Here is an 11,171-nt window from a genome sequence, read left to right as displayed (position 1 = left end):
TTTTTCCCCTCATTGTTTTTCAGTGGCTACAGCTGGAGATGCAGGTGTCATTTGGTTGACTAGCAAGACATGTGAATTGCTTTGCTAGCTAGCTATGCTGAAATCTTGTATGACTGTTATCCACAGTGAGCATCTCTCTTAATAGCTAAAATGTTGACGGCCAACTAGCTGAAAAAGTTTGAGGGTTTATCTTGGTATTCCTTCTTTAGATTTTAGCGCATCTCACTCTGGCTAGCATTAGTTGTTGATGTGCATAGTGTTGGATTCTGTGTTTTACATTATAGCCATTACCATATATATGATTGAATATTATCTGCTGTTGGCTTGTGTGGATGTATGTATGTGTTTTGCAACATAGCTGACTTGAAACATTGTTAAGTTTCAGGGCCATGGGCCTTTCTCATGATGGAAAAATAGAGTAGCATGAAGACAGGAACTGTGCAATGAGTTGGGAGGGGGGGCACATTCAGAGCGGGGTGTTGCGAGAACAAGCGGTCTTTTGTTAGATAACAGGAGCCAGGTGCGAGATAACGGTATCGAGCATGAGCACATAGATATTCTTCACAGCAAGTTACATCTATCAACTGGAGCGCCCGGGGGCTGGTACCAGCTCGTACGACAACAATCACCAATAGGCTGGGTGAGTCTAAACCACACCCAGTTTCTACTGTGATAGACATTGTTCCAACCCGTCTGTTGGCCTAATGTCTATCACAGTATAAGAACACTGTTTACATACATCTTGTTAGTTCTTTTTCTTTTTAACTTTTTCTTTTAATTTTTTACCTCTATTTCTAAAATAAATCACCACGAACTCATGTCGGGAAAAGCAAAAAGGCGAAACTAATCTACAACCGTTCTGATAACCTTAGGGCATTCAGCCTCCGGGGATGCCTTGCTGACCACACCCTTCTTCCTTGTTCCTGGCCTGCCCTGCCTCTTCCACCAATCCAATTGTTTCTTATGGACAGAAAAGAGCAGAGGCTCTGAGCTGTCCGATCAGGTCCATTGTCTACTTGTGCGAATCTTGTCAGTTCTCTGTTCTGCCCTGCGTGGCATTACAGTGAGCCAGTATATACGAAAGTTGCATTTGCCATTTATTACTTCGCTAATAAAAAATACATAGTATAAAATCGGTGACTCATTGTTATATTTATCCCGATACCAGAGTCGAATTTACGCAACCCTAACAATAGGCAACTGAGGGAGCGATAGCCTGCCTTTTCAGGGTTGTTTGAGCAATCGAACTCTGCGACGACCCCGATTGTAAAAGAGGACTTACGTGGTATTTTACATATTTGCAGAAATCCGTTCAGGGGTATTGTGTGGCTTTTGGGGAATGCGTTCTAATGATCTAAAGTTGTGTTATATTAATTTATGAAATCGTGAAAATGACCAAACGGAGGTGAGGAGAATACAGTTAGTGTTTCCCATTGATAATACTCGAGGAACACTAATTCTCTGGAGAAGGTAAAGATTGTTCTCAAAGTCAGAGTGAGGCGGCAATGGCTAACAGTTCACCTCCAGCGAGTGCTCAGGGCTGGAGGAAGAGGGCGTTAGGGAACGTGGACATGTTCCTGGTGAGGTTTTTTTGGAAGTCATTGCTGATGTTCACTTGTCCCTGGTGGTGGTTGCTCCAAGTCTCACAATTGCCAACATAATGGAGCTTGTTCCTTGTGACCCTGGGCCTTGTGAAGGAAGTTGGTCTTAGTCTAGAATCAGAAGGGGTCACAGGTTGTCCTTTGGCAGGAGCACCTGAGTGTGGAGCCGTCAATTATGGTTTTGGATGACTGGCTTAGCGTTTTGAGAATAGCTTTATCCCAGAGGTGAGGGTATCTGAAGCCAAGTTTCATAGTTGTGCAGTTCTAGTATTTATGGTGTACATATTAGCCTCTTCAGTTAAGGAAGTTATAGAAATAAGTCAATTAATTGAGCAATGCCGGCCGGTCATTTTTTTCCCTGTTTGTTTTTCTTTTTTAACTGACAAAAACAATTTAGACATTATTTCCCAATGCTTCTAACACTATAGGAAACTCATCCCAATCACGAAATACAACCAGCTTGATTTTGTGATAATTTATTTTGTAACCGTGAGCAACTACACTTGTAGTGTTCTCATTACATGTAATCTCTCATACATTTATAAAAATTGAAGAAATATAATCTACACACAACCGAATACAAAATAAAAATCTGTGTGATAATTCACTGGTCTGTTTAGTATTGCAAATGTGTAACAATGGTGGACACGTGCTTGCAGGGAAAATCACAAAACTGATGCTCAAATATGATAACAAGACTGTGCTTAAATAATTTAAAAAAACATTCTAAAAGCCCAAGTAATTGCAAATACCATAATGCTGATAAAACAAGGGTCATTCCACAAAATTATTGCCTTTTTATATAAGTAGAAAATGGTCACCAATATTGAATTGACCCTTGTTATATTAAATGAAGTGCCCTTTAACAGACCACATGGACAATTCAAATCACAGATTTTTAATATAAATAATAACTTGCTAATAAAGTGGCTAAATTCTGCATTTTGATGTGCACCCTCTGACTTCTCGGAACATTTGAACCCACTTAACCCCAACATTTCACCATCATTGTAAAGCCTTAGTTATTTTGCCGCTTTGACAAAGCCAAATGTGAAGAGGATCCTTTATGTTATGTGATTCGTGACTCCTTTATGTCTGTCCCTCATTTTAAGGGTCAACCTTGTTTACGTGAACTGAACTCGTTCAAATAATGGTTAAACTATACATGTTTAAATATTCTATTCAAAAGAAACATTCAACATCTAACAATCAAATCATAGTGTAAAAGCAGGGTAGCTGGTTTCTACTCCTGTGGTGGAAAAAAACTGAGCGGGTCAGCCATAACACATCAACTCTGTTACGCATAGATAGACAGGCTAGACATGTTTTAACAATTAAACATGTTTTTGTGAAGCTTGCACACAAACCTCCATTCCCCCGTCACTAGGGGATACATGGCCGATATAAGATGAAATTGTCAACCGTGTTACATTATTTGGCACTTACACACTTAGGAAAATGTGTTTGTTATTAAGTTGAACATGTGCACTCTATGACAAAGTTAACATTTGGTGAAATAAAATAAAAAATGTTGACCAAGTTACACTTCTCAAAAGGCACCAAATTGGTGGAACAACCCACAAACACGCCACTGACTTCGGGTTTGTTTGGTTGAGGGGAGAAAACCGTAGATAACCGTAGAGACTGTAAATGTAGCAAATCAAATAAATGGATCACACAAACAGCTGGAATGCGGTTAATGTCAAGTTAATGTTAGAAATATCAACATCTGATATCTACTATAACTGATAAGTTGGAAAGTGCATAATCATAGCAAAAGGTAATGAAGCCCATTCCCTCTCCCCCCATTTCAGAGTGTGTCAGAGAAGTGGAGTGTATTACCAACACAGCTATTAAAAAATATAGTAAAAGCTAAAAACAGGGGATATCGGTTTGTTTTGTACTAGTTGTACCACTCATTCCTCTTCTTCCTCCTCCTCCGCCATCACCTCCACCAGGAGTTCGGCTGTGCACGTGGCCTCGCCCAGACTGTTGACAGCCTTGACGGTGTATTTGGCATCGTCGTCGCCGTTCACCTCAGAGATCACCAGGCTGCAGTTGCCCTCTTCGTCGTAATCAATCTGGTAGTGGCGCGTCTCCTTGATGGGCTGTTCGTCTTTGTACCACACCACCTCTGGATCAGGGTAGCCTGGGAACCACAAAATACAGACCAACTTTATTACTTTGGTTCGTGTACAGTTTAGCGGATGGTAGCCGGCTAGTGACAGTGTCTAAGGTTCAGGACAGGGTACTGGGTGGAAGCCAGCTAGTGGTTACTATTTAACTGTCTGATGGCCCGGAGATTGATCAACAGCTTCAGTCGACCGGTCCCCAGCTTCGATGCACTTGTACGGCTTCCAAATCCTAGATGGTAGCAGGGTGAACAGGCCATGGCTCGGGCTCACCTCACAGAGATCACCAGGCTGCAGTTGCCCAAGGTTCTTGATGATCTTCTTGGCCTACCGTGACGGGTGCTGTAGATGTCCTGTAGGGCAGGTAGTGTGCCCCCAATGATACGTTGGGCTGACTGCACTGCCCTCTGCAAAGCCCTGCGGTTGCGGGCGGTGCAATTGCCATTTCAGAATTATTGTTAAAGTTAGTTGACCTGATATTATGCATTTTACCACAATTTCCATAACTGTTTTCCAAGTCGAAAAAGGTAAACAAATCAATAATTTTTTTTTTTTTTACATTGATCACCTAAGTTAAACATAACATTTAATTTTTTAAAAGTAAATACATTTTGTAATTTCTCATTACCGCAACACGTAACCTTCTGAATCTTGTTTGTCATAATTACTTGTGTAGACATGTTATTTTTATGTACACATTTGGATAAAGGCATACTATTAGATTTATACTTCAGTAATTTTGACTTAGTTATTTTTCTTACCATTTACAAAATATTGGTGCATTACAGTAATGATGAGCAGGTTTCTGAGATGAGAATGTATGTTTTGGTAATGAGTGTGCATAGTTTGCCATAAACAAAAAAAACTGTACTGAGCTCCATTAGAGATTCAGTAACTAATTTGTTGATCCAAATAACTTGAATACTAAAATCACACATCAAAATGGGGGATATTCTCCTTTAAGTGGTGGGGTTGTTCTTTGCTGAAAGACAAACTCCAGATTGTGGCTGTTAGTGAAACAAAATTGGGTTTATACAACCATATTTCTTGACAACCTCTACTTAATCAAATAATTGATGTTTGACAACAATAAAAAATCTATACTATATGTAAGCAGTGGTCCTAGTAAATTAAAGTTACAGCCCAGCGCACCCCATTGACTATACATTAGAATTAGCTTACATTACCGAAATATGCCTTCAGAATAAGGTCCTCATGCTGAAGGCATCTAAGTGAAGATATTAACTTGTGCTCATCTAAGGACTACTTCAATAGATGATGCATCATACGTGAATAAAACTATTAAACTATTAAAAAAATATATAGGAACTTGAAAGTGTTATGGTAATGAGAAACATGTCCACAGACACTTTTTATGTACTAATATTATAGTTAAACTTCAACTAGGTATACAATTATTATAATTTATGGACATACTACAGCAACATAATGTGTTTTATTCAAATAAGTTAGAACAACAATTATATAAAATGAACCGATAATTTAATCATGACACTTTTCAGTAATGAGAATTTGGGATGAAATGTTACATTTTACATTTTTGCTGGAATTGATTTAAAATACGATACTGTGCCATAAACTAGGCATCTTCGTCTTCAACATGATAATTGATTGTTGCAGATTTATCATGGTTTTCTAACTCAATTTGCTACTGCCCTGGTTAAAACTGGTTTCATGAACTAAGCTTTTGACCCTCTCCACTGCAGTCTGTTGACGTGTTTGGGGATGTGCTCTCTGCTGTCTCCTGTAGTCCGTGAGCAGCTCGTTTTGTTGACATTGAGGGAAAGGTTATTTTCCTGCCACCACTCACCTCCTCACTACCACTGTTGTGTCGTCAGCAATCTTGATGATTGCGTTGGAGAACAGGGAGTACACAGGAGGGGGGGCTGAGCATGCACCCTTGTGGGTCCCCTGTGTTGAGGATCAGCCTGGCGGAGGTGTTGTTGCCTACCATCACCATCTGGGGTTGGCCCGTCAGGAAGTCTCAGATCCAGTTGCACAGAGAGGGGTTCAGACCCAGGGCCCTGAGCTTCGTGAGGAGCTTGGAGGACACTATGGTGTTGGTGTTGAAGGCTGAGCTGTAGTCAATGAGCAGCATTCTTATAGGTTGAACAGCATATTGTAGCATGTGCCACTTTGGGATGCAGGCTGTGTTTCTCAATGGGTATTCATAGGATGCAGGTAGTATTAGAAATATGAATGGGATCGAACAGATTACAATTATGGACAACCATCGAGAGACAAGTTTACACTATGTGTGCTGCCTCACAAAACCATATTTGCCTTCCTTCTGTTTGGTTTATGTACTTCATGGCAGATGAATGGATACAGCACTTGTGATGCATGCATTTGTAAATTAGGAGGCCATGTTGCATGTATATGTAAATGAGGAGTTTGTGAGACATTACCTTCAATCTTGCAGTCAAATCTGGCTGCGCTCCCCTCTACCACCTCAACATCCTTTATCATGTAGCTGAAGGTGGGCTTGACCTGGGTTCTCTCCTCAGACTCCAGGAACTCAAGGAACTGGTTGTCCTCTGCAAAATATGGGACAAAACAAAATGACATTGTTTTAGCCTCAAGTTAAACTGGTGCAGAGAGTGCTGCTTTGACTTCAAATAGGAGCAGTAGCTCCCTTGGCAGCACCACCTACTGTACCAACCAAAGTGCTCCAAAAAATGAGGGCAAATATTTTCAGTGGCATTAATAAAACAAACACCCCTAGCTGAGTGCCATCCCTTGTTCAGGGGTACAACAGAAAGGTTTAGAACATTCATGAGTAAAAAATAAATGTTTTGATGCCATGCCACCTTCGGTAGGGGAGCCCTTCTTGGCACTGACGCCCGCCAACATCGCCATGGACGACAGTCTTCCTATGGCCCGCACTGCATGTCCCGTTTTCTGCCATGAAATCAATGATGCAATCGTTACATGTCTGAGCAGTACAAACAGTCCTTAGGCTAGAAGATAATTACATCCTCCAGAAATGTTAGAACCGCAATCTTATAAGTAAATGGGCTCGTTTGTATCAATTTGAAATGTCCTGTTTGTTGGCCATGAAGTATAGACTAGGTGTGAGTCCCAAATTGCACCCTATTCCCTTTATAGTGCACTGAGCTGGTCTGTAGTAGCGCCCTATATATGGCGAAGGATGCCATTTGGGACACACCCAGCCTGTGATCCTAAAAGTATGCTTGCTACTACAACCAAAGCTTGATAACTTGATCCCTGAGATTATAAATCCTGAAGGCAACAAAGGACAAAAAAAAGAGACATCGCTCCACTTTCACAGTCTACTGTTTTGTGCTCTAGTTTTCCAACATGATGCTTGCAGTTTGTCCTTTTCAACCTCATGAAATACTAATGGACCTCCATGTTGACTTTGTTGTAAAATGAGCGGTCTACTCATGTGTGAGCACTCAGAGAATGAGTTGAACTGCAGGGACTTAGTGAGATTCACTTTTCTTAACCAACTTGGAAGCTCATCGAGACTGCCTGATGAGGCAAGTCAACAATTACTGTAGCCTCTCCTATAGCAGAATTCTAAATAACATTCTCAAACGCACATGTTTTGGATGATTCATATACTGTGCCATACTACAGTGCTCGTCTTGTTTCTCATTTAAACAATTTTACGCTGCGGAGCACAGCCCTACTGTTAAAGATGGATGGCCGTTATGTTGCACTGTGACATGAGAAATGGGCGGCATCCCAAAATGACACCCTATTCCCTATATACTGCAGTCGACTACTTTTGACCAGAGCCCTATGGGACAAAGCCCACGATCTGTTCTGCTTGCACCTACCTGCCATTTCCTTCTCAGGATGTATTTCTTCATCCTTTCCTTGGACAGCTTCTTGGCCTCCATTTTGCCCGTGTCTTGTTTTAGCCATGGGTGTTCATAGCAGCGATCACATGTTAGTCTGGCCCTACGATCAGAGAACCACATGAGCACTGAGCGAGAGGCGTAAGGATCTCATTCTCACTGTATTCCAACACATCAGATAGTGATTTGGGTCGAGTCTCAAATGGCACCCTATATAGTGCACTACGTTTGACCAGAGCCCTGGTCAAAAGTAGTCTACAACCCAGGGAATCGGGTGCCATTTGGGAAGGAAGCATTACGTACAGCTTACACCTCACAAATGAAAACAGACATCTGGCAGGCTGATCAAAGCCATTCTACAACATTTACACTCAAATCATGTCAAGACTGGGACTTCATCCCAAATGGCACCCTAAAATATGGTAAAGTAGTGCACTATGTAGGGAATAGGGTGCCATTTGGGATGAATACGGTCTTTCATCATGTTGTGTTTGAGAGCAGCACCATCGTGCTTACTTCATATCTTTCTTCAGCAGCATGGTGATGAAGTCTTTGGCGTGGTCTGAGATCTCATCGAAGGCGTCGTCTTCAAAGTCCCAGGTGGCCGAGGTCACGTTGGACAGGGTCTCGTTGTCGTTGTCCCCCATGAACGGGGACAGGCCACTCACGCTGGGGAGAGAAAGAGGCAAAGCGATAGAGGATCGTGATGGTTGACCTACAAAAATTGCACAACAATATCTACCAAAAAACACTTCTGCTTTGCATGGAAAGTACACCACACCCTGACGGCACCCTAAAACCTGCTTACTTTTAAATTATGAAAGGCCAAATTGTAGTATAAATTATTACTATTGGTGGTCTTGGTAAATTTCAACAAAGCTGCTTGTTTCATTGGGCACATCCAGGTGTTTTCCATACTGTAGGTGTATAACGGTACATCAGTAAAGCTTTTTTATTCTCCAAATGGCACCCTATTCCCATAGGGCCTTGGCCAAAAGTAGTGCACTACATAGAATGCCATTTGGGACGCACTCTGGAATCTGAAGCAACAGAGGAGATACGGGGAGAGACTCATTTGTAACACTTATGTAAGCAGTGTGTAATAAATCTTTGTGGACCAAGGAGACCTCAGAGGTTTGGGGGCACTGGAGAGTATCGCTGTGCTCTTCCTCTATATCCATTTACAGGCATAGAGGACGGAAAGGACCATACACTGCCTGCTGGTGGAAAGTATCTGTTGCAGAGAACATGAAAGCCAAAAAAACCCTGATAAGGCTGGTTTGAGATTAGGGACACATTGTAGCACATAGACAGCCATACTTTATTTGCATAGTCCCCTATAGATGACATACAGATGCTCAAACTATCAACCATTACTGCAACAGCTTGCTGGTTAGGGTTCGAGCAAGGTTTAAAAGACAATTCTGCCACTTTATAACCAGTTATGCTGTTTGTATACACCCACGGGCCAGTTTATTAAATACACCAGCCCGTTCATGAAAATGGATCACTCTTACAGACAATAAGTCAAGTGTCCGTGGCTTGTTACATAAAGCAGGCAAACAGGCACCCAGTTACTGTTTGACTGAACGTTGAAATGGGCAAAACTATGTTGGTGCAGGGCACGCAGAATCCAGTATCTCAGAAACAGCCGCCCTCTTGGGCTTTTCACGCAGTGTCTAGGGCTTACCGAGAATGATCATCTCCCCGTGGCACTGACTTCTGTCATCATGAAGCGCTTTGAGAGACTAGTCAAGGATCATATCACCTCCACCTTTCCTGTCACCCTAGACCCACATCAATTTGCATACCACCCCAATAGGTCCACAGACGATGCAATCGCCACCACACTGCCCTATCCCATCTAGACAAGAGGAATACCTACATCAGAATGCTGTTCATTGACTATAGCTCAGCCTTCAACACCATAGTATCCTCCAAGCTCAGAATTAAGCTGGAGGCCCTGGGTCTCAACCCTGCCCTCTGCAATTGGGTCCTGGACTTTGACTGGCCGCCCCCAGGTGGTCCTGTAGCTCAGTTGGTAGAGCATGGCGCTTGTAACGCCAGGGTAGTGGGTTCGATCCCCGGGACCACCCATACGTAGAATGTATGCACACATGACTGTAAGTCGCTTTGGATAAAAGCGTCTGCTAAATGGCATATATTATTATTATATTAAACAACATCTCCACTTCGCTGCTCCTCAATACTGAGGCCACACAAGGGTGTGTGCTCAGCCCCCTCCTGTACTCCCTTGTTCACCCATGCACGCCTACAACTCAAATCATCTAATTTGCAGTAGTAGGCTTGATTACCAATAACGATGAGACCGCCTATAGGGAGGAGGTGGGGGAACATAGAGTGTGGTGTCAGGAAAACAACTTCTCACTCAACATCAACAAAAGGAGATGATTGTGGACTTCAGGAAACAGCAGAGGGAGCACCCTATCCACATCGAAGGGACAGCAGTGGAGAAGGTGGAAAGCTAAGTTCCTCTGAGTACACATCACATACAAACTGAAATGGTCAACCCACACAGACAGTGTGGTGGAGGCGCAACAGCACCTCTTAAACCTCAGAAGGCTAAAGAAATTTGTTATCACCTAAAACCCTCAAATTTCTACAGATGCACAACTGAGAGCATCCTGTTGGGCTGTATCACCGCCTGGTACGGAAACTGCACCGCCCACAACCGCAAGGCTCTCCAGAGGGTGGTGAGGTCTGCACAACACATCACCAGGGACAAACTACCTGCCCTCTAAGAACCTACAGCACCCGATGTCACAGGAAGGCCAAAAAGATCAAGGACAACAATCACCCGAGCCACGGCCTGTTCACCCCACTACCATCCAGAAGGCGAGGTCAGTGCAGGTGCATCAAAGCTGGGACCAGGAGACTGAAAAACAGCTTCTATCTCAAGGCCATCAGGCTGTTAAACAGCCATCACTGACACAGGGGCTGCTGCCTCCATACAGGCTCAAAATCAATGGCCACTTTAATAAATGGATCACAAGTCACTTTAATAATCCCACTTTAATAATGTTTACATATCTCGCATTACTCATCTGTATTCTATACCATATCTTGCATCTTATGTTTCTTACTCCATTCCTTCACTTAGATTTGTGTGCATTAGGTAGTTGTTGTGCAATTGTTAGATTACTTGTTAGATATTGCTGCACTGTCAGAACTAGAAGCACTAGCATTTCGCTACACTAGCATTAACATCTGCTAACCATGTTGTCTGTGACCAATACAATTTGATTTGAATGGTGTGACAAACAAAAAACAGTCAACGGCAGTCCTGTGGGCGACAACAGCTTGTTGATGAGCGATGTCGAAGGAGAATGGCAAGAATTGTGTAAGCTAACAGGCGGGCCACAAACAGATAAATCACGTATAATGTATAACAATGGTGTGCAGAACGGCATTTAGGAATGCACAACTCGCTGATCCGTGTCACAGATGGGCTATTGCATCAGTCGACCACACCAGGTTCCACTCCTATCAACTAAAAACTAAGTGGTTCCAGTGGGCACACAATCACCAACACTGGACAGTGAAAAAACATCACCTGGAATATGACAGAG

At 42.6% G+C, this 11,171-nt stretch overlaps 1 protein-coding gene across 4 annotated transcripts in view; it reads right to left on the bottom strand.

Moving 5' to 3' along the window:
• Positions 1-2,061: 2,061 nt before the first annotated feature.
• LOC118385968 (myosin light chain kinase, smooth muscle-like) overlaps positions 2,062-11,171 on the bottom strand; it is an 82,883-nt gene continuing 73,773 nt past the window's right edge. For all 4 annotated transcript variants that reach the window (XM_035773250.1, XM_035773252.1, XM_035773249.1 and 1 more), the window contains 5 exons: positions 8,098-8,250; positions 7,561-7,684; positions 6,565-6,655; positions 6,163-6,291; positions 2,062-3,750 (listed from right to left, as the gene is read on the bottom strand). In XM_035773250.1, the coding sequence (XP_035629143.1) occupies positions 3,518-3,750; positions 6,163-6,291; positions 6,565-6,655; positions 7,561-7,684; positions 8,098-8,250 (730 nt within the window). In that variant the 3' untranslated portion in view covers positions 2,062-3,517. The remainder of the gene's footprint in view (positions 3,751-6,162; positions 6,292-6,564; positions 6,656-7,560; positions 7,685-8,097; positions 8,251-11,171) is intronic.

Source organism: Oncorhynchus keta, chromosome 7 (assembly GCF_023373465.1).
Source record: "Oncorhynchus keta strain PuntledgeMale-10-30-2019 chromosome 7, Oket_V2, whole genome shotgun sequence".
NCBI classification, from domain to species: Eukaryota; Metazoa; Chordata; class Actinopteri; order Salmoniformes; family Salmonidae; genus Oncorhynchus; species Oncorhynchus keta.
The sequence above is the reverse complement of the archived record's forward strand: the minus strand, read 5'-3'. Positions and strand labels throughout refer to the sequence as shown.